This window comes from Phaenicophaeus curvirostris, chromosome 11, assembly GCF_032191515.1.
Source record: "Phaenicophaeus curvirostris isolate KB17595 chromosome 11, BPBGC_Pcur_1.0, whole genome shotgun sequence".
NCBI classification, from domain to species: Eukaryota; Metazoa; Chordata; class Aves; order Cuculiformes; family Cuculidae; genus Phaenicophaeus; species Phaenicophaeus curvirostris.
The window spans coordinates 22,324,271-22,344,802 of record NC_091402.1 but is presented as its reverse complement, the minus strand read 5'-3'; the positions used below and the strand labels follow the sequence as shown (position 1 = coordinate 22,344,802).

The 20,532-nt window shown below is 42.9% G+C and overlaps 1 protein-coding gene across 13 annotated transcripts in view; it reads right to left on the bottom strand.

Annotated features, from left to right (window-relative positions):
- Positions 1 to 20,532, bottom strand: part of DOCK3 (dedicator of cytokinesis 3) — a 152,878-nt gene that overhangs the window by 20,556 nt on the left and 111,790 nt on the right. For 11 of the 13 annotated variants that reach the window (XM_069865810.1, XM_069865818.1, XM_069865811.1 and 8 more), the window contains 17 exons: positions 20,364 to 20,462; positions 19,912 to 20,006; positions 18,386 to 18,461; positions 17,902 to 18,002; positions 17,575 to 17,633; positions 16,028 to 16,176; positions 13,481 to 13,566; positions 12,109 to 12,135; positions 11,893 to 11,988; positions 9,626 to 9,686; positions 9,142 to 9,235; positions 8,292 to 8,440; positions 6,102 to 6,188; positions 5,471 to 5,575; positions 1,917 to 2,058; positions 672 to 838; positions 76 to 162 (listed from right to left, as the gene is read on the bottom strand). In XM_069865810.1, coding sequence (XP_069721911.1) covers positions 76 to 162; positions 672 to 838; positions 1,917 to 2,058; positions 5,471 to 5,575; positions 6,102 to 6,188; positions 8,292 to 8,440; positions 9,142 to 9,235; positions 9,626 to 9,686; positions 11,893 to 11,988; positions 12,109 to 12,135; positions 13,481 to 13,566; positions 16,028 to 16,176; positions 17,575 to 17,633; positions 17,902 to 18,002; positions 18,386 to 18,461; positions 19,912 to 20,006; positions 20,364 to 20,462 — 1,680 coding nt within the window. The remainder of the gene's footprint in view (positions 1 to 75; positions 163 to 671; positions 839 to 1,916; positions 2,059 to 5,470; positions 5,576 to 6,101; positions 6,189 to 8,291; positions 8,441 to 9,141; positions 9,236 to 9,625; positions 9,687 to 11,892; positions 11,989 to 12,108; positions 12,136 to 13,480; positions 13,567 to 16,027; positions 16,177 to 17,574; positions 17,634 to 17,901; positions 18,003 to 18,385; positions 18,462 to 19,911; positions 20,007 to 20,363; positions 20,463 to 20,532) is intronic. The other 2 variants (XM_069865812.1, XM_069865817.1) reach the window with 1 other exon arrangement.

The window sequence follows — 20,532 nt, the reverse complement described above, 5'->3', positions numbered from 1 at the left end:
GCTGAAGGGGTTTTAAGTTGCCTATCACACGTCCTCATCACTTCAAACCCCAATTATAGGAACTATGAATGTTACCAGTTCTCTTCTCTCCACTTCAAACCAACGAGAGATCCCAGGCAAACTGTGAGTCAAGGTCAGAGTGGTACGTTCAATCCACAAGCTCTGCAAAGAGTAATTGAGGATGTGAGGTGCGCAGTGAACACAACCACATCATCTGCACTCTTACTGCAGGTGCTAAGGAGGTGTAGTTCAAAAAAGAATCTATTAACCACCCCAGCATTAACTTCCTTTGCAGAATGTCACACTGAAAGCCACTTGAACAACAAACCCAGAAGTCAGTATGCTCTAAGGCAACAAATTCAACACTTGTATTGATTGTTAAAGGCTGTCCAATTTTGTCATGGAACCAAGATGACCTTTTGGACGTACATGGGAGTAAAAAAAAAAAACAAAACCTTCAGCCAAACAGAAACACCACCCTTGCTTCAAAACACATTTCTCCTGGCACTAAAATAACTCACCTGTAAACTGGACAGTGCTCAAGGTGGGAAACCACTGGACTCAACAGCTGTGTATCACTTGAGTTACCATAATTAAATCAGGATTACTTGAAAGGCTGTATCAGCATAAAATCAATTAACAGTTAAACACTGCTTATTCGCTACTTCTACCTTAAATTCATTCTCCTTGTCCTTCGGGCCCTTGTGGAAGGGCCTGTCATAGCGGAATTTCCGGATGTTATTGACTCGGTAGAAGCTCTTTATGCGGTCAGGGACACGGTCCATTTGCAGCACATCTATATTGTCTGGGATAGGAGTCACTGCATAGATCTGCAAATCTGTGAAGTGCAGAGTCAAAGAAAGCCATGGACATCAAACAGAAAAACTGTCACTGCTGTGGGAAGAACCGGGGCGGTGAATTCATGAAGTCACGCTCCTCTCTGTTTCCCAACTGTTTCTTCTTTGGCAGGTGAAGCAACAAAACCCTAGACCAGAACTACTGGGAGAGTCTCCAGGGTTGTAGTACCTCACAGCTGGATTAACCAGGATGAAGATACCTGACTGTCGAGAGTATCTAGCACGACATCCAGACTATCTACAGCAAGCAAATTACCCAGTTCCTGTTGGTTTTCCTATGAGCGAAGTGCCTCGTTTGTGCAGGCACTTAGTACATCTTGATGTGTTTCGGCCCCTAAATAGCTAGTGTTTGCCTTTGCTAAATTTCACTTTAGATACTTCAGCTTCACCTACAAAACAGTTGCCCTAATTTCATCAATTCACAGTCCAGTTTAATTAAACTAGTTTAACCTCAGTGTTATAGACAAGATCTCTGCAAGGATAAGCAAACCAACCAAAATACACATACAGACAATCCCTCTTCTATGAAAGCGTCAGTCTTTCTTAGCAGAGAGGATTGAGAAGCAAGCGTTACAGAAGACGAGTGGCAACACCAGCCCATTCCAGGAGATTTCACTAACCACAAGGACATTGCCAGCAAAAGTCCTGCACAATATCGCTGTTGTCACACGAGCCAAACAACGGTGTTCTTGGGACTGAAATCTTCAGAAGTCTCTGCAGATCATCAAATGTTACGTGTTTCAGTCCTAAAGCGTACACAGCACTGTACTGGTTGCATCCAATCACAGGACAGATTAATAACGAGAAGAATGAGATGTGACCAAGCTCTTTCCCTTGCACTCTGAGTGTGCCCAGAACTGCTCCCTGCATGCAAAGGGACAGTTCTGTCCCAGCACAGTGAACCAGTTCATCTCTGCTGCAGACAGGTTATGGTTTCACCCATATCCAGCTCTAAGACACTCGGCAACTGAGGTATCCAAGCTGATGGCCTTTTCGATACCCTCCTCCTCCTGCTCTCCCACAGTGGTGGTCACAGTTTGCCCTTTCACTGAAGGATACACTGGGCATCACACTGCAATATAGAGTCGTCCGGATGGTTCGGATGCTGCATTGCAATGGCTTGTGGGAACTCACTCAGCATCCTCTGCTGGAAGGCTTCCAGCCTCTCATAGTCGTGGCCCCGACACACATATTCTTTGTTCTGCAAGAAGAACAAGCACTGATTAGTCTCCTTAAACACAAGTTAAATTCTATCAGCTTTTATCTCACTTTAAATTTTATTGCTTCAAACCCAAAGATCAATGACAATGTCAGTATGCTAATGCGCAAGTAAAATGTGCATTTTCACAGCTAGCGTATTTTATTCCTTCCTTTTTCTGGACGATGCGTTTCATCAAGGAGTGATGAGTACGTTGACTATTCCTCTGACCTCTCAACAGAAAGATGCTCTGATCCACACACACGTAGCATTCAGTCCTATTGCCTTTTCTCATTTGCTTTTCAGACAACTGAAAAGGGACTGTTTTTTAATTGGACTATTCTGAAACACATCAACCAGAACTTAAGGCTAAGTCACCAGCTTTGCTGTTCTGTGCCGGGAAAGCTGCTGTCAAACACAGTTTACACCAGATGGATAAAAGTCCTGAGGATTTCATAGATCAGAGGGAGACGCACCATTACCAATCTATCCATTATCCTTAGAGAGAAGTCGTAACAAGCTGTTCACTGTTTAATCACTGCTGCACCGCCCCCGCCACACCATCCACCTCTGCTCACGCTGAACCGTACAGCACCAGGACTCCCGTTTGTAGGGGAGTAATGAGGAAAAGCCTTACCAAGAATTCTCAGTGGCCACTTAGCAAATTCCCCTGCAGCCCTTAAACTCTTAATGAACAAAATGCTGTTTCTGACAGTAATGTTAAGCTTTCATTTAGATCAGCTTGAGTGCAGCTCCTGGGTACTTTTTGAGCCATCTCAAACTTTGAACAGCAAGATATAGGATTTTATGTCCTCAGTGTCATAAAGATTGCATTCCAGTGTCCTAAGTGTATTACCACAAACCATAGCTTTTGTTGGTGTTAATGTCTCAAGACCAGTCAAAACAGGCGAATTCTTCAGTTCTGGGCATTCCAACTCTCATACACGTAATGGAAGCACAGGGCAAGTTTTCACCTTCATAAAACAAAAAAAGAACCGCAGCAAACAAGAAGCTCCCCTCATTCTCTTTCCTGCTTTTAGGAGCTTCAGCAGAGATGATAGTGTTTTGTTAATTGCACTGGAGAAGGGATCTGGCCGAGAGGTTCGTGATCAAAGAGATGGCAGCAAACCCCGATCATAAACCACAGGCAAGGAGCGCAGTTATCTCTGGCTTTGCATCTCAGCTTTATGGAACAGGTCTCATGTTCCAGCCGGGACATACGTCACCTCGGATGCATCAATCATGGCAACCAGCGAACTGGGAGGAAAACCGCATGATGAATCCTGACAGCGCAGGCTGCAATGCCCAAACTTTGCAGCTATTATTAAATCTGGAGTGAGTCCATGTTTGAAGGTGAATTTCTTCATGACACCGCATCCTCTATTTTAGTGTTTGATTGCAGCAATCCAGAGAACTGTAAGACTATAAATAGAGTTATTGTGATTCTAAAAATAATGCCCTGAAAACACCTCAAAGCTAAATTTAATAGACTTGGCAGACAGATGCCAACACAAGATCTCAGAACTTAGCTTGTCGGGTCCCACTTGAACCTCTGGTAGGTGGAAGACATGGATGGTTTTAATTTACTTATGTAGGAAGGAAGGCTAGAAATAGAGTCAGAATGCACAGAAACACGAACAAGGTTTTTGACAGACAAAGGGTCTTCAAAGATATAGAAAGAAGTGGGTATTTTCTATCCTAACCTATACAGCAACAGAAAAGTAAATGGGAAAAGGGGATGGAGTTACTTGAGCACTTTAAAATCACTTCTGCATCCACTTGTAAATATTACATTCATGTAAATCTTTTTCTTCTCTGGAATAGCTGCTTCCAATCTCTTTACAGTGTGATCCACACTGATGTTGCTGCTAATGGGCTTAGCCTGGGCTTCGCAATGTGTGTGCTGTATGGATCATTAGAGAGAGAAAGGAGGAGGATGACTTTTAACGAGGCTGCTACATTAGTAATCTGCTATCAGAAGTACTGCTACCAAATATAATTGCAGAATTAACAAGGATTATAATTACGTATGCTCATGTTCGCTGGTAACGTCTCCAGCCAAGGATCCGTGTTGCCACATGGTTACACAAAGAGTAAGTGCTGTGCACTGGGACCTCGTGTTGGGTTACAGGCATCACCGTGCAGGATCCAAGAGGAAATTGCAGGATCCGCAGTACAATAGCATACGCTAGACTCCCTGATGCCACTTAAAGCGCAGGGACACTTATGTGCCATCACGCTTTTGTGGTCATTCATTTTCTGAAGCGTCTGTTAGATTTAAAACTCGAAATTGCCCGTTCTCTCTGGAGATCTTCAGGAAAGGGCAGCTCCTGCTCCGTGCTGCCACGGATTCCTCTGCACATGCGTTCCACACACCAATTCAGGCTGAGCGTTACGGCACTGTTCAACCTCACCTTCAAGTCATAGGAAGCTACCACTTCATCCACTGGTATTTTCACCTTAATTAATTCCAACTTGCCTTTACTTCCACCCCTGTGCTTCCATTAGAAGACTGTAATTAAACACCAATGTTTAAATCCTACTTATAAAAAACCACTTAGAAATCAAAGGGAAAAGCGAGAGTCCAATTTTTATAGTCTGTGAGGAAAAAATGGCTTGTGGTTTGGCTTTTTGTAGCTGCTTGCTGTATAACTGCAGAGCGGTGCCATCTCCTGCCAAACCAGTCTTTAAAGAGAACACAGAATATGCACCTCCAGTCCTTAGAAAGGCGCTTTGAGTTAGCTTGTCCTGTCAAGCTAGATGGCACCTATTACCAGTTCTCAGACAGTTCTTATGGCAGTTGTCAGGTTTTATTTCTTCCTTGCTCCGAACTGGCAACAAGACATCGTATGAACAAATATCCATTTTAAGTTTGATTCCTCATTAGGCAAAGAAGATAATTTTCCTTTTTAAATGACTTGTGCACCCAGCTGATCCTGTATGAAGCAGCAGACAATGAGTTCAAAGCAAGGACGTGTCCGGAGAACCTGTTCAGCTTTTTGTTGGGGAGAGGAGCAAATTTTTGCTTGTAGACAGCAAAAGAGAGTCATCAGTTTGGTATCAGAATCATCCTGCCATCTGAGACTTTTTAAAGTGTGATAATTTGAGATGATGAAAATTAGCGGAGTAATGACCCAATGCTGCTGCAGTCCAGCACTTTGCTTTATATAGAGGCAGTTTGTGCTGCATGTGCAGAGCATCAAAAATACACACGGGCATGAGTCAAACTGCTGTTCCCAACAACATCCCCCATGGACTACAGCCTTCACTGCAGCCAGAAAGCCGGTTCTACTTATGGAGGCATAAAAAAAATAGGCTGAATGGCAGACATCCTATCTCCACAACAAAATTACAAAGCCTTAACTGCTACTCTGAGCCTGGTCACTTCCACGTGTTTTGCGTAAGCCTGGCTTACCCGCAGGAAAAATGGGAATTTCCGACCGTAAAAGCCAACTCTGAAAAACTCTGGCTCCAAGCGCTGCTGTTCCATGATATTATCGTAATAGGTAGCTTCCATTTTCTGCAGGGGAAAAAGAGCTGCCATCAGACCCCTGAAGCTACACAGCAAACATCAGCATCCCAAGACACAGTAAAACAGCACATTACTCTTTCACCCTCACAATTCTGTAACGACAAGACTGAAATTATTTTAAAGATAAAAATTATTAATTAAACAGACTACATGCTGGAACAGGCTATGGTACCATCGGATCATTTTACATTTTTGGAGATGACAGATGAAACTTTCTGTTGCATCTCATTTTTAATTAAACAGGTCTTGCATGTAATGTATTTCCATTGCAGAGATAATGGCAAAGCTGAGATTAGGGCCTGCCTCACAGCGTCCTCTTCTCTCCTACAGCTCAAAATTTATTCCACTGCCTGGAAAATTATATCCATTCAGGTGGATTTGCCTTAATTGGGTTGAGGGGCATGGAAAAGCATGAAACAAAATTCAGTCTCGTACAGCACTGCGCACCGAGAGCTTTAGCATGGAAGAAAAAAGGACATGAGAGTCTGCCAGGAGAGGAAGGTCTGGTGCTTACCCGAATCCAGCTGAGGCTCTGGTAGTCGTAGAGACTTTCGTACTGGATGGCCAGTTCCCTGCACAGCGGGATTCCAAACTCCCAGCTCTACAAAATCAAAGCAAATCACACTCACAGTACCAATGCAGCTGAGGGGAATATGGAAACTCAGTTTGGGGAATTCATTCGGAATGAAATGCCAGGGATTAAGATGGGAAAATGCAGTGGATCAAACGGTTTCCATTAAGTATCAGGGTAATTCCTTCTTCAAGATGGCAATGGAGGCAGTACATTCCCCTGTGGTTACACACACACAGCTTGTTTCTGACAACTCAACGAGACTGGGAACTTACTTGGGGAAAGAGAATAGCGCTAACCATTTCTCTTCGTGTTAAACACGCCTCCAGCACAGGGCAGCTACCGACAGGATTGAGAGTGAGAGTTACTCAGCTCTGCACTGTGGGTCGTGCCCCACTGCCCTCTGCTGCCATGCCCCGCCTGTCGAACGCACAGGACAGTCTGGTGGCCAGAGCTTTCCCCTGGTCCCCGAGAACATTTCCCCGCTAACAAATGCGGGATTTTTACATCCTTTTCAGGCAGCTTTGACTCCCTTGCTTAGCGGGAGAGGCCAAGAGCAGTGTGAGAATCTTAACTCTAGAAATGCAAGTCAACACAAATTCCGCTCGTCAGGACCTGGGGAGGGACCGTCTGAGGGTAACGCAGAAAGAGACCCTGAGACACAAGTTGGGGGAAGTGAGGTTTATCCGTTCCCTCAGCTTGTTCCCTGTTACACAGCAACAGAGAGTGCTGAAAAGCAGCAGGAGGGCTCAGCTTCTCAGCATCTCTCGCAGTCTGAGTGACACAGACGCTGCCTAAGTGGATTATTTAGTCATTCAGCTACCGTTTCTCATAATGGGGGATTAAAACACAAAGTCAAGTAACTCCAAAACCGTCCAGTGGGAAGAAACCTCAAGAGGTTAACACTATAATCTGTTAAGAGTTTTATGGCAAAATTCTATCTGTCAAGTTTTTATACGCCCCTTTTCCATTGCACATGTGGATTGCCTGCTTTTGTCAAAATATAGGTGCCTCCTTTTACACCGTCTCTACATCATCTCGCTCCAGTCAGACAGCACTGTACTGCAGCTCTGACAGAAGTCAGAAATTCATTTTTTTTAAGCACAGTCTGAAAAACCTTGAACATTTCTGAAGTGTAAAAAAAAGCACCATCTGTAGCTTTGTTACAAAAGAACAACTCTGGCCAGGAAAAAACCCATCTTCATAATTAATCCTTCCTCATAAATTGGCCATTTCTTCCTACACACTGGAATCTGGCTTCCTTTTGCAGGTTCTGTCCAGAACGTCTCTGTCATATGCAACTTTCTGTCATCGGGGGTAGGACAGAATTATCTGGAAAGGCAACCCCGTATGAAGCAAATCACATTTGGATTTAATGCCACTGTCACTGTTACCACAGGCAAAACCAACTCTGAGGTGCACACACAGGCGGTATCTTCCAATAATCTAAGCTGCAGGATTTTTCTGGAGAAGTTGCAGACACCCTGGCAGACGACACCACTCTGACATGTTCCCAAAGCACCATGAGACAAGGGGCTGCACCACCTACTCTGCAGTAACCTAAAAAACCCATTTATAGCAGGATAAACATAGCGAATATGGGAAATTGAAATGTACTGATTTTCTTCTTGTGCAAAGGATGGAACTGCACTTTAATTGAAAGCCACTTTCAAATAACAGGGATGCTGCAAAGACTTCAATCTTTGTTTATAAAGGGACTCCTGCAGTGCACTATCTGCCATTCACTGTTGTCAGTTGGAAACAAAACAAGTCCTGAACTGAGTCGTAACACAGCAATTTGTATCGACGACTGCAAAATGTGATCCCAGCCCTAAAACCTGAGGAATTGGCATTCGTAGAGCGCTCTGCCACATCAGTTGGTCCCAAGGTATAAAAGCCTGTTGGTGTTTTTCCTACCTAGACTAGTTCCAGATGCTACACATAATGAAATACCCACATCCATCTTCTCATCTGCTTTCTCATCCAGAGAGCCAAGGAGCAATTTGTCAAGCTATAAACCCTTCTGATATAAATTTACTTTCAAACTACTGAACTGAGTTCATGGGCTTGCAAGCCCTAAGTAAGTCAGGAAAAGGGAAGGAAGCTGCTGGAAGAGAGAAGAAGTTGGCATACCTTCCCTTTGTTGAAGTAATGGATAATCTTACGGCACAGACCTTCCTTACGTTGCCACTCTGACTGAGATGGATAATGCAGGAACTCTCTCAGAGGTCTGTCCTCCCACTGAAGCAACTCACAGTACAAAAGCAACGTAAATGCAGCCTCTGTTGGAAATGCGGTTATTGAACACTGAATCAGTGACAACAAATGAACACAGCCAACTAGTTACAGGTTTCTTTCTAAACAGTCTGGAATTTCTCATTCGCAATTTGAAAAAGAAATCTGAAGTCTTAGACCTTTGTTCAATTACTCAGCTACTTAAAATAGCAGCACAAAGTTGCTTCCTATGAACCTGATTTTTAGGTATAACTGTCAAGTTTCTTTTGACAAACTCCTTGATTTAAATGCACAGCCCGATACTCAGCTGTGTCCCTAGATTCGGGGCCTGCAGCTGTGAACAGAGCTTGGACAACACCAAATCGGAGTTCATACACTTTCTAAGTGCTCCTGAGGTACTACAATGCAGGGGAACATGGCAAATGATTACATAACTGGGGGGTTGCAATTTTAATCTTCCTCTCATTTTGATGCCCCTGTTGTGATTTTATTGATCAATCTTCCCCGTGGAACACTGATATGAAACTCAGCGTGTAACAGAACCATCGTGTGCTTGTGTGGGCATAAACACGCATTATTTCACTTGATGGGACACGCTGGACCTCAGCTCTGCATCTTCCTTACTCCCATAACTTATTCACGCAAATATTTGTCCCCAAAGAATGAATTGGAAGTTGGAGTTTAACACTGGGAGAGTCAAAAACCTCTGCCAGGTTTTCAGACCACCACCACGTGACGCATTACCAACCTGTGTAGTTCTCAGCCTGCAGGTGCATGTCGCACAGCTTGTGGATATAGCGGATGTACATCTCTTCCTTGTTAATCTCGGATTTATAGAAATTCTGTGCAAGAAAAAGAAAGAGTTGTTATTGAGACCCTTCCTTCAAGGAATAATTCTTTTCACATTCACACTGATTCACCCACTAATTTTATCATGTCAGGAACTTTTATGGAAATGAAGGAAGAGGTGAGCGAGGCTGTAGAACCTCTGCCCAGGGAGTTGGAACTCAGCTGGACAAGCCCCTGAGGAACCTGACCTGTCTGGCTCTGCTTTGAGCAGAGCTGGACAGAGACCTCCGGGGATCCTCACAACCCCATCGTTCCATCCTGTCATCTCACTGCTCCTATTCCAAAGCTTCGCTTGCCTGACACAGATTCCTACCCCAAGCTGTCCCAGCCCAGTTTTGACAGCACTGCCGGGTGTCACAAAGAGAGGAAAGAAATATCTTTACCATAAGGTTAACAGTGCAGCCGATTTTCTTGTTTTCTGTTTCATCTCCTTTCATGCAGTCCCTGAGAAAGCAGAGCAATGTTGAAATGCACACCCGCAAAATCTGCCTTTTAAAACAAATTTGAAGCTACCTTCTCCTGAGTTTCCTAGGATCGCAAACAACAGTTAATTATATACTTTATGAAGTTCCTCTACAAAAAGTTTCCGTATTATGGTGTAAATAATGAGAACTGAGTGTCCCCTTACATGTCTGCATCTCAGAATCATAGAATCACCTGGCTGGAAAAGACCTTTGAGATCATCGAGTCCAAAACACCTGAAATGACTGCTACTCCATTTCTTACAAGAATCTGAGCAAACAATCAAACAATACTGGCCAAAAAACATCTGAACTAAAGTTTAATATAAAAGTGAATATTTTTTAATCCAGACATTAATGTATAATGGTTTTCTCATCAAAGGATTAGCTTTCATGAATTCAGCTATCTCAGGTGGTGCTGGCACGTGGAAGAGAGAACCTGGTAATTTAGACCGGATTACTAACTTTTAAAGCTAAGTTAAATTACAAAATTTATCTTTAGTTTCCGGATATTTCAGAAATTAAGTCTATCCAAGCAGTACAAAAAGCTAAAGGCTTCAGAAATTACTCATCTTGACTTGAAAAAGTCACATTCATTGGACAATGAGACAAATTCTTTGAAGCAGTGACAGAGCAAACTCTCTCGAGAGCTCCTGTGTCAGCTCGTCGGCAGCTGGACTCCGAGAGCTGCCTGCATATTGCCGAATTCCAATGCAGTTCCCTGTCCTGTTCTGCTTTGGGAATGAAAAAATCTGCTGTATATTAAAAATCAATTGAAAACTGGCATCTGCTCCTCAATTAAGCATGAAAACATGTAACTGTGTATTGAAATCATGTTGATAGTCAATGTCATTTAAAAAAAATCAGCTCCCTTGCATTCCCTTCGCATGTGTCTCAGATACATGGTCTGGCACAGCAGTTGTACAGCACCCATTGTCAGGAAACAAGCAGGAAATTGGATCAACCTGGTAAGGATAACAAAGAGAGCAAACTAAAAAGCACAGAAGAGGAATTGGGATTGCAAAATACCCGGCCAAGCCACAGGTTTTCACCTCTAATGAGCAGCAGCAGAAGAAAAAAAACATTTGAATCTCTGTCAGTGGGCTACAGATAGAAATATCTGGGGCAGCTCTATAGGGTTTCAAACTGTCTGTCATTCTGTAAAAACAACTCCAAGTGTGTGTGTGTATGAAGTTAAAATATTCTCTTGTAACTGAATCAGAGCTCAGCTGCATTGGCACAGTAGCCTTGCAAACTTCAGCCTAAATAACTAAACAAAGGCCACCTCATTTAGAGTGCAGTCTCGCACACCAGTCCCCAGCTGACACCTCAGATGTTCCTCAGGTGAAGTTTGCCAGCCCTGCAGGTCTAGATGAGGCATTCAGCACAGTTTGGTTGAGCAAGGCATGTGAGATCATTCTTGGATTTAGCTTTTGTCCAGAGGGGCTGGAGCACCTCCCATACAAGGACAGACAGAGTTGGGGTTGTTCAGCCTGGAGAAGAGAAGGCTCCAGGGAGACCTTAGAGCAGCTCCAGTATGGAAAGAGGCTCCAGGAAAGTTGGGGAGGGACTTTTTCGAAGGACATGGAGTGACAGAACAAGGGGGAATGGCTTTAAATTGGAAGGGGAAAGACTTAGATCAGATCTTAGGGAGAAATTTTTCACAGTGAGGGTAGGGAGGCCCTGGCCCAGGCTGCCCAGAGCAGTGGTGGCTGCCCCATCCCTGGAGGTGTTCCAGGCCAGGCTGGATGGGGCTTGGATCACCCTGATCCAGCAGGGACTGCCCATGGCAGAGGTAGAACTGGATGGGCTTTGAGGTCCCTTCCAACCCAAACCATTCTATGATTCTATGATCTGTTTTGATGAATTAGGCAAGATCATTTCAATGATAGCAGGAATTGATCATTTAGCAACCCAAATAAAACTTAGAGCAGAACTATGAATTAAAACATTCCTCTAACTTTGCTGTTGCCAGTAATGAGCAAACAAGAATGAGACTTGGGGTTCTGGAGACGTGGAAGTGGATTTTTGCTCCGAACCCAGCAGCTATGAGTTAAGTGCACTTACACAACACTCGCCATCAGAGCAGTTTGATAAACAATCAAAATACACCCTGTAGAAAAGAAATGGGGCGCTACCGCTTTACAGACTACGTATACTTAGGATGTGTTGCTGTTGTTGCTGGATACCTGTAGTCAAGCAGACGCTCCATGAGACGAGTAACTGATGTAACAAAAGAGATTCCAGTCTCCCGCCACGTTTCCTGCTCGATCTTCTCCAGCAAACTGTTTGGAGATGAAAAGACAGCGGATGAGGCTTCCAGGGAAGTGGCGCAGTGCGTGCAGACAGCTGCAGACAACTTGGGTTCTCCTTCATAAAATAGATTAATGGAATTACTGCCTTACCTGGGATAGGGCCCAAAGAGCTGGGTTCTACTCCAGGCAGCATGAAGCAAAGACAAGGAAATTACAGAAGTGACAGGAGAAAGAAAAATATCTTCGTATTGCCATTTAAAATGTGAAAAAGAGCAATGCTCATGGCAACAGCCGATTCCCATGTTATTACCTGTGGCTTAAACACTGCCAGCCACAGTCAGAAGTTGGAAGGGAGTCTAAATCTAATGCAAATATCTCCTCTTTACGCATCCCCAAACACATTTTCTTCTCTAACCAGCAACCAACCTACCTTGAATCACAACTTACTTAAACTGTAAATAAATAAATAAAGGCAATCTTTTCCTGCTCAGCAAACTAGGATGTGTTACACTGAGACAACTGTGAAGGCCGAGAGAGGCTAGAGCGAGAAGCAAGCGCATTTACATCGTCTGCACACACGAAATGCCAGGCTCCCCAAGGCTGAATATGCACAAATCAAAACTGAATACACTTCCATGCTTCCCAGGGATGAGCACGCAGGCTGGGCAGCCTCATCTCTCTTGGAAATGAATGAATGTGCAATTGAAATTCAGAAGTATAATACTGGTCTTAGTGAAACAAAGGTTTGTGCCTCAGACTGACGGGGCCACATAAAATCAGCTGGAATATATGGCTCAAATTCTGTGTGTGATCTCTCTGGATTATTGGAGTATTAAATGACTTGGTGTTAACCGCTCTGGACTCTTGGAGATCAAAGTAAGATCTTTAGAAATAAACCAAGATCACTGGAAAGGAGATTTGTGACAGATCAGTAACCAGAGAAAATTAAGGGGAAAGGCAAATAGAAAAACTTTAAGTTTACCCTTACAAGTACAGATTTTAGGTGTGAAAGGAAATGGAAATACAGCATCATGATGGACTCTGGAGGAAGTGACTTGTAACTGTCGAGCCAACTAAAACACAACCTTCAAAAACTGGATGAAGCAAAGGGAAATCCTGAGGAAAACTTCTATTGTTCTAAGACGGCCTGACTTGCTAGCGAGTGCGCTGTTTCTCCAAACAGTCCTAAGGCCATGATTGCTCTTACTGCTACGTAAAAAGGCAGGCACTGGCTCCTCTGGCAAATCCATTTTTGATAGGAGGGTGATAACTACTTAGCTGGGCAGCCTCACATTGGATTTCACAGGAAGAAGACAAAGGGGAATTTAGTTTTTTTATATTCTTTTCAGAATTAGTGACATATTCCTATTTCATGGCCGAGCCATGTCATGAAAACCTGTCGGAGAGCCCTTTCCTGCTTTCTCTGAAGATCAGCACAGTGGCTGCAGCCGCACAGATCACTGCCCCGACTCCCCCAGTGACCCCGCAGATCACGGCGCGTGCAGAAACGGGCATGGCTTACAGCAGGCTGAAGAGTTCCCTGTAGTTCTCATCACCTTTTCCTTCGGATACCAGGCTGTCCAGCTTATCGATCAGCTCGGCTTCCACCTGGATGAAGAAGCAATTGGTTACACATCAGCTGTAGAAGACAAGAGCTACAAACAGGAAGATGAAGATTTTATTTCACGTGCTCTGGGGCTGCCCACTGCTGCGGGATTGTGATTTATTTCTCTGTGGCTCGGTTAAATGGGCACACGTTTCTCAGTTTTCAGTGAAACTGGAGGACTGAAACCAAATCATCCTTCTGCTTATCAGGGTCTAAATAAACATTCCAAGGGATGTAACGCTGCTATTCACAGGAATCTCTGAAGTTTATTCTCTTGTCAAATAAATTACTCGGACACGCTTTATGAAGCATTAGATCAGATAAATCATATCCTGTACATAACAGAATATCCACACAGAGGAACTAATTCCTAGCATGATCACTGCTGGCTGCGGGTAGGTAACTAACTTCCAGTCATCCAGGCATCATTACATTGGACAATTATGTGTTCATTAAACCCAGTTCTATTAAGCCCCTCTCTCATTATATCATGCATTTTCTTTTCACATTTACAGAAAGGGCCATAATGTTACATATTCATTTCCACCCCAGTCTAACATGTCCTGATATCAGATATCCCCATCAAATCAATTTAAGTGCAGAAATCAATGTATCTAACACTAAAAAAAAATTTATCTACTCTTGGAAATCTTACAGAAAATATACTCTCTGTGCTAATGAAGACAGAGGTTCCCCGAGGTTGAAACTGTAGAAATGTGGCTTGTTTTCATTGAAAGACAAGCATACTTTGAGTTTCTCTGTGTTTTTCAGCTGCCAAATTGCAAGGGAAGTAAAAATGAAAAGGAAAGCAAATCACCCAGTGGCACACAAATGGATGTGGTGCTCTCGTTGCTGAAATTATTAAAGGGAGACCTAATTTAGTCCATGAATCAGACTGCATTGTTAGCCAATATCACTGAAAAGATAACCTTGTTACAACACGAGCTACTGAAGGAAAGAAAAAAAGACTTCAAAATGATTTTCCAGGGGTTTTATGTTTCCTCACAATCAACTTGGTATTCAAAAAGTAAGGAGAAGTTCAAAATTACACGGAACTACCGTCTCTTTGCTTGTGATCTACAATGACTTGACAGAAATCAGTAACACACTCGTCCAGCTGCCCAGCGTTACACTGGGCAACAAACGATTCCCAGCTGCCAGCAGCTAAAGTTAATAAGGTTTAATGCGTCTTGTGCTATTTAACTCTGGACTTCATTACACCAATACAGATAATTACTGCGCCTTTGATTCTAGAAAGTTACAACATATGATTCATAAAACAGTGTAGAAATTTGCTCCACGGGTCATTTAAGGAATATATTTGGAGCTGTAGTTTAGAATACACTAGTGAGGATAAAAATGAAATTAAGATTATGAAGAGTTCATCTTGATACAGAAAGTATAAACAGATCTGAAAACTTGAAGATGACTTTAGGCACTTGTAACTGTAAATGCCAGAGCAGGGACTGTTCTATTGTTATACTAAAACAGCAAAAAGAGGACCACGATCAAACACTGCTGTAATAATAATAGTAGGAATAATAATAATAGTAATTATAATAATAATAATCAAGGGAGCTGAAGAGGAAGAAAAGCATAAGCTTCTAGTAATACTTTTCCACAGAGCCTTTAAGAAGTCCGGTTATGGAAAAGGTCTGTTATTCTCCTGGAACGAGAGATTAGATCTGGCATTTTAATGAGTTTGTGGATAATAAATAATCACATTAATTATGATAATTTAAATAAAAGGATTTACTACTTCAGAGCACTTATCTGCAGATACTTGCCCCAAACATAAAGACAATAAAGCACTGGCACCTGAGGATCCAGTCCAAAGCGATCCTTCCTTATTGGTATTTTGCACTTCAGGGATCTGTTTTGCAGTGGAAAATGTAAGCAATTCTCTGACCATGACTGGGCAACAAAACGATGAAGCCTCCTCTCCATGTTCTGCAATCGGAGCTCACAGCAGGTGGAACCCTTGGAACTGGTGTTGGGCATCACCATTCCAGGAGAGCGGCCACAATTTCTGTCACAAAATCTATTCCAAAGCCTGGTATAATTATTCCTACAGTACCCCTTTCTAGCTGGAAATAGAAAAAAGACCACTGTTCTCACAAATTCTGGCTATATCAGAACCATTTTTGGTTCTCAGTTTGACCCATTGAACAGTCGACTAATAATCTAAGTGCAACCAAGAGGAGCATCTCCTCTGTGATGAGCGCATCGCTCCTCTGTGCTCACAGGACACGTAGTTCCCAGGAAAGTGCCCTGTTTAAATCATCTGGGGAGTCTTGTCATCACTTTGGGAATTATGCTGCACATTTTCTGTTTCTATACATTTACATGACAACATCAGCTCACAATCAGGAAAGGATCAACAGACACAAACTCCTTGGTTCCAGCTGGACATTGCACAGAGCAAGAATAAGAACGCTGCACGTGCTTGGGAAGAGACTTCACCTGTTTAAAGTTGCCGTTCTTTCTCTGCTCCCAGTCCATCATGTCATGGAAGATGGGGATCATGATATTCCGAACTTCCGGTTGTGGAACAAGCGTAACACCAAGGAAGGGGCCAATCATTCCCGGAATAAAGTGAATCTTATGCTCCCCTGTACAACACAAAGCAATGGTAATTAATTAAAAGTCTCTGCTACCAGTCACTGAGAAAATGTGGAACCCCTGCAACATGTACGAAGTAGTAGGCCTGAGCATTAGAAAAGCAAACACGTTCTTTTCCTGAAAGGACTTGAAGAACAATATTTGCTTTACACTGTTCCTTGCAAAGTCTCTAGGAGCATCTTTAATTTCACTGTGAAAGCCTTCAGCAAAACTTGTTAGTTGCGAAGAAATTCAAACTGTCAAAAATAACTAAACCACACTAAGTAGCAGGAAAAGAGACCACAAATACTGTCGATTTATGGAGAGTTTGAAAGGTCTGGTGAGGACAAAGGTATTTAACAGAATATACTTAAGATTTCAAAGAACTACAAAGCTCTCCAGCCTCGGTGCTGTGGAGTCTTAATTTCCTAACTGACCTTGACTTAGGAGCTTGCATTGCTTCCCAGCAACAGAAGCCCAGGGCATGTTGCTGCCAACCTCTCCCACAGCATCCCTACCGCCGCAGAGAATACATCAAAATAGCTGTAATTTGGAACAGCATCCAGTGATCAATAGCTGTATCTACATATCAAAACCCGGCTTCTCACTTCTTATTGGAATTTGCCTAGCGTCATTTTCTGGTTATTTGATCTCTGTTATACTGGAGAGCCTTCTGTTCTCCACAGAGACGCTTAGAAACCAGGAGCAGGTCTGGCTGTATCACCCTAGTTTCTTTGTTGTGAAAGATGGGTCAGGCTTATCCAGCATTTTATTACACGACACTTTCTTACAAATTTTGTCAAAGATTATGGTATCTTTTTTATTTACAATGTGCAGACAGGACACTGGCCCAGCTGGGCTTGCTCTGATGCAGTACACAAGTTATTTCCTCCTCTATTAATAAAATCCTGGACTAGCTAAACCCAAGACTGGTGCAGCACACTTTTGAAAGTGCAAATCCCATTAAAATTTTCCATTTACCTCTTGGGACCTGTGGTAAGATCCATTTTTTTCTCCATTTTGTAATCTGCTTAATTTCTTAATGAGCATGTATCAGAAAAGGTCAAAGGAATTGCAGAAGATGGAATTTTATCACAAACATTGTCTTATTGTGGACAGGCCTTCTGTAGGGTTTGGGTTTTCTGGTGTTTTGGTTGGTTTATTAATTTTTTTAAAGGAGTAACTTAGAATTTCTTACGCATACCAGAGACATGAAGGGACCAAAAAAAGCAGCTTTACTGTATGCCACTTCTGGCCATTATTATCAAACACACAGAGATGGTTTAGTGGTGGCCTTGGCAGCGTTAGGTTTATGGTTGGACTCAAGGTTCTTTTCCAAACTGAATGATTCTGTGACTCTATAATTTTGAATCGTGACAAATGTTAGGGCAGAGAAGGAAGAGCCATACCCAGGTTCTGCCACATGCTGAAGAGCTCGTATGCCATCATCACTCTCATATCGCCGTATCTGAAAGAGAGGAGACACACAACTGCCTAATGAACATGCACTGGCAAGGCTGTGACGTTAAAAAACATCAAATTCACATTTAAGTCAACATAAGAATATCAAGCAACTCGACTGATCACCGAACACTGGATTAGGAGATGGACTTATTTGCCAAGCATTTCCACTTCCCAAGTTCCATAATAAATTCCAGGAACTTGTGGTAGAAAAAGAAATCTCATTTTTTTGAGGTGGTAGAAAAGACTGGGAACCCAACAGAGCATGTTCTTACTTATCCAGAATCTTCTTCCGCTTCGCTGGTGTGGCATTTTCAAGTTGGAGACTCGGCTGGTTTATAAACAGAACTGCCAGGCTGAAATAAGAGTTCCACACCTGTGAGACAGGAAGGAAACTTGAGACCATTACACTGCAAGGACGGAGTGCTAAACGAGTGTAGGAAGAGAACTATTAATTTCTATGTTTTACATTTTATTGGTCATGAAGACACACGCTTCATTAGTTCCACTGCTCATGAAGATACTCGTTTCCTTTATGAGGGGCTCGCTTTGCTTAATCTGATCTCTCACTGTATCTGTTCCACTTCCCCTCAATTCCACAGCAGATTCCATTCCTGCCTTTTCTCAGCTAGGTCTCCCTAGACAGATACTCAAATAAATGCTACAAATACAATCAGCTCATGTGGAGAAAAGCTCTGGGTCCTTCATTACTGTTAGTGTAAAAAGATGTTATAACATTTTCTCAGCATCAATTCTTACTTTAAAATCAAAGTCCGTTTCCGTGAAGTTCTTGTGCAGCGCAGAGGACAGGTACTGAACTGTTGTAACTATGATACTGCAGGCAAAAACAGAAACAGAAAACAAAACACAAACATTTGAATCTGGAGTATAAAATCTCACAGGGCTTTGTGGTGTGGATTTTCCTGTACGCAGAGACGGGTGCTCTTCGCGTGATCACTGGTAGATTCGCAGAGAGGTGACCCATCAATCTGTGTTTTAATAAACAGTTTGTACTGAGCAATACAAGATCCAGAATCTTCATCATTATTGCAACTTTTGGAATTCACACAGAAGTATTAACACTCTGTCTGGTTTGCATGGCTGGGCTGTGTTACCTCCAGTGAAATACAAGAACACACTCATCTTTTCCCTGTAGAAAGATTCTTTTTTTTTTTTTTTTTTTCAGAGAAGAGCAGCTCAAAAACTCTGAGCTGTTTTCATTCTTGACTACTACAATGGGGTCCTACATCCGGCTCACACTTCAGCTCAGCACATTTGTGAGTATTTTTCCCCAGTTCTAGATTCCCTGGTACTTTTTTGTAGGTGGCTAATACAGTGAAAGGCAATCAAGGCATGGGATAAACTCAGGAATTAATAAATAGCACATAGATAAGGCAGGAATAGTGTCAAAAGAAACCGTGCATCTCTGATTCACAGGCAACGCTTCCAGTAACACTGCTGAACGCACCTATCAGTCTAAATGGTGCCAAAGGGAACGAGGTAGCCTGCAGCAGCTGAGGCAGCTACTCTTTCACGTGGCTTTTTCTGTTCTTACAGAACTTCATTTAATCTTTCCGCCTGAAATACTGAAATCCACTTCCTTCACTTTCCATTAGTGCTGTGAACGCGCAGAGCACACAGCTCAGCAGCTGAACACTCAGCCTTTAGGAATCATGGTGTTCCTTGTAACGGGAACCCCTCCCTGCTATGAGTTAGTAGAAATTCTGCACCTAGTTTATCTACAGAAACTAGTAAGGAATTCCAACCTACTAGTGTTCATCATGCTGCTGCCATTCCAAACAGCACAGCACTTACCTCCTCAGAAGCAAGAAAATCAGATAAAATTGAGCACTGAAAAGGTAGATGACAACTGAGAAACAACTCTGTGTGCAATGCACTTGGTGCCATCAGTGGGATTTGCTCCTCCTTCTCTAAAATAACAGAGTCTTCTAGCCAGGGTAAGGAATGAAGTTTGGGAAGAGGCGGGTATTTAACATCGTCATTTACTGAGACGGGAGCTAAGCCCTCAATGCAGCTACTTCACCTTTGGGTTTAAACTTTTAACTCTTTAATATCTGTGCATACTGAGCTTAAGAAACAGAACAAACACATAAGTCCCAGTTTGGTCCAGAGTGTTAAAAACACTGCAGAATGAGGATAAGCACCACAGAATTCCTGCCCTATCACCACCTCTCAGTCTGATGAAGCACACTGCATCCCAGGTTTTAACCGCCCAGCTGAGGAGACAGAGAACTGCAGCAGTTTACACCTGCTTCTCTACTTACTTGCTGGTGAGCAACCTCATCACCATCCAGTCTCGAGGAAAGACACTCATTTTCATCAGGTTCCGAAATACACAGAAAATCTTCAGGAGGAACTCCTGCCACACAAGGAAAACGAGCAAAAAATCACCAGCAGCTGCAGATTAATTATTTTCTTAATTAAAAGACAGACAGCTAAGCCAAGTGTGCTCCACTTGAGCTTTGTGTCGCTAGGCCATTTACCCGCAAACATGGAAATGACACATATTGGGACTTGGCTCCATTGTTCCGTATGCATCTAACCCGCACTGAAGAAGCTGCGGCTGTCGTTTACACCTTAAATTCTACAGCAAGATTAAAACCTTCCAGAGCGCCAGTGCATGGGAGCGATGAGCAGAGGGAGTAACGCCGGAGGGCTGCCCGTCTGCTCTCTCATTTGGGGTGAATCACCCTACAAACATGACGTTTGGTGGTACCTTTAGTTCATCCTTGCTTTGGAAGTTGTCCAGTAAGTGCTGGAAATGAGTGTCTGACATCTGACGAAGCAAAGATAAAAGGCAGGAGACATATTCTCCCTGTTGACCAAATGAGAAACTATTTTATTCAGGCCATTTGAAATTTCATAAATACTCAACCCGGGGGTAA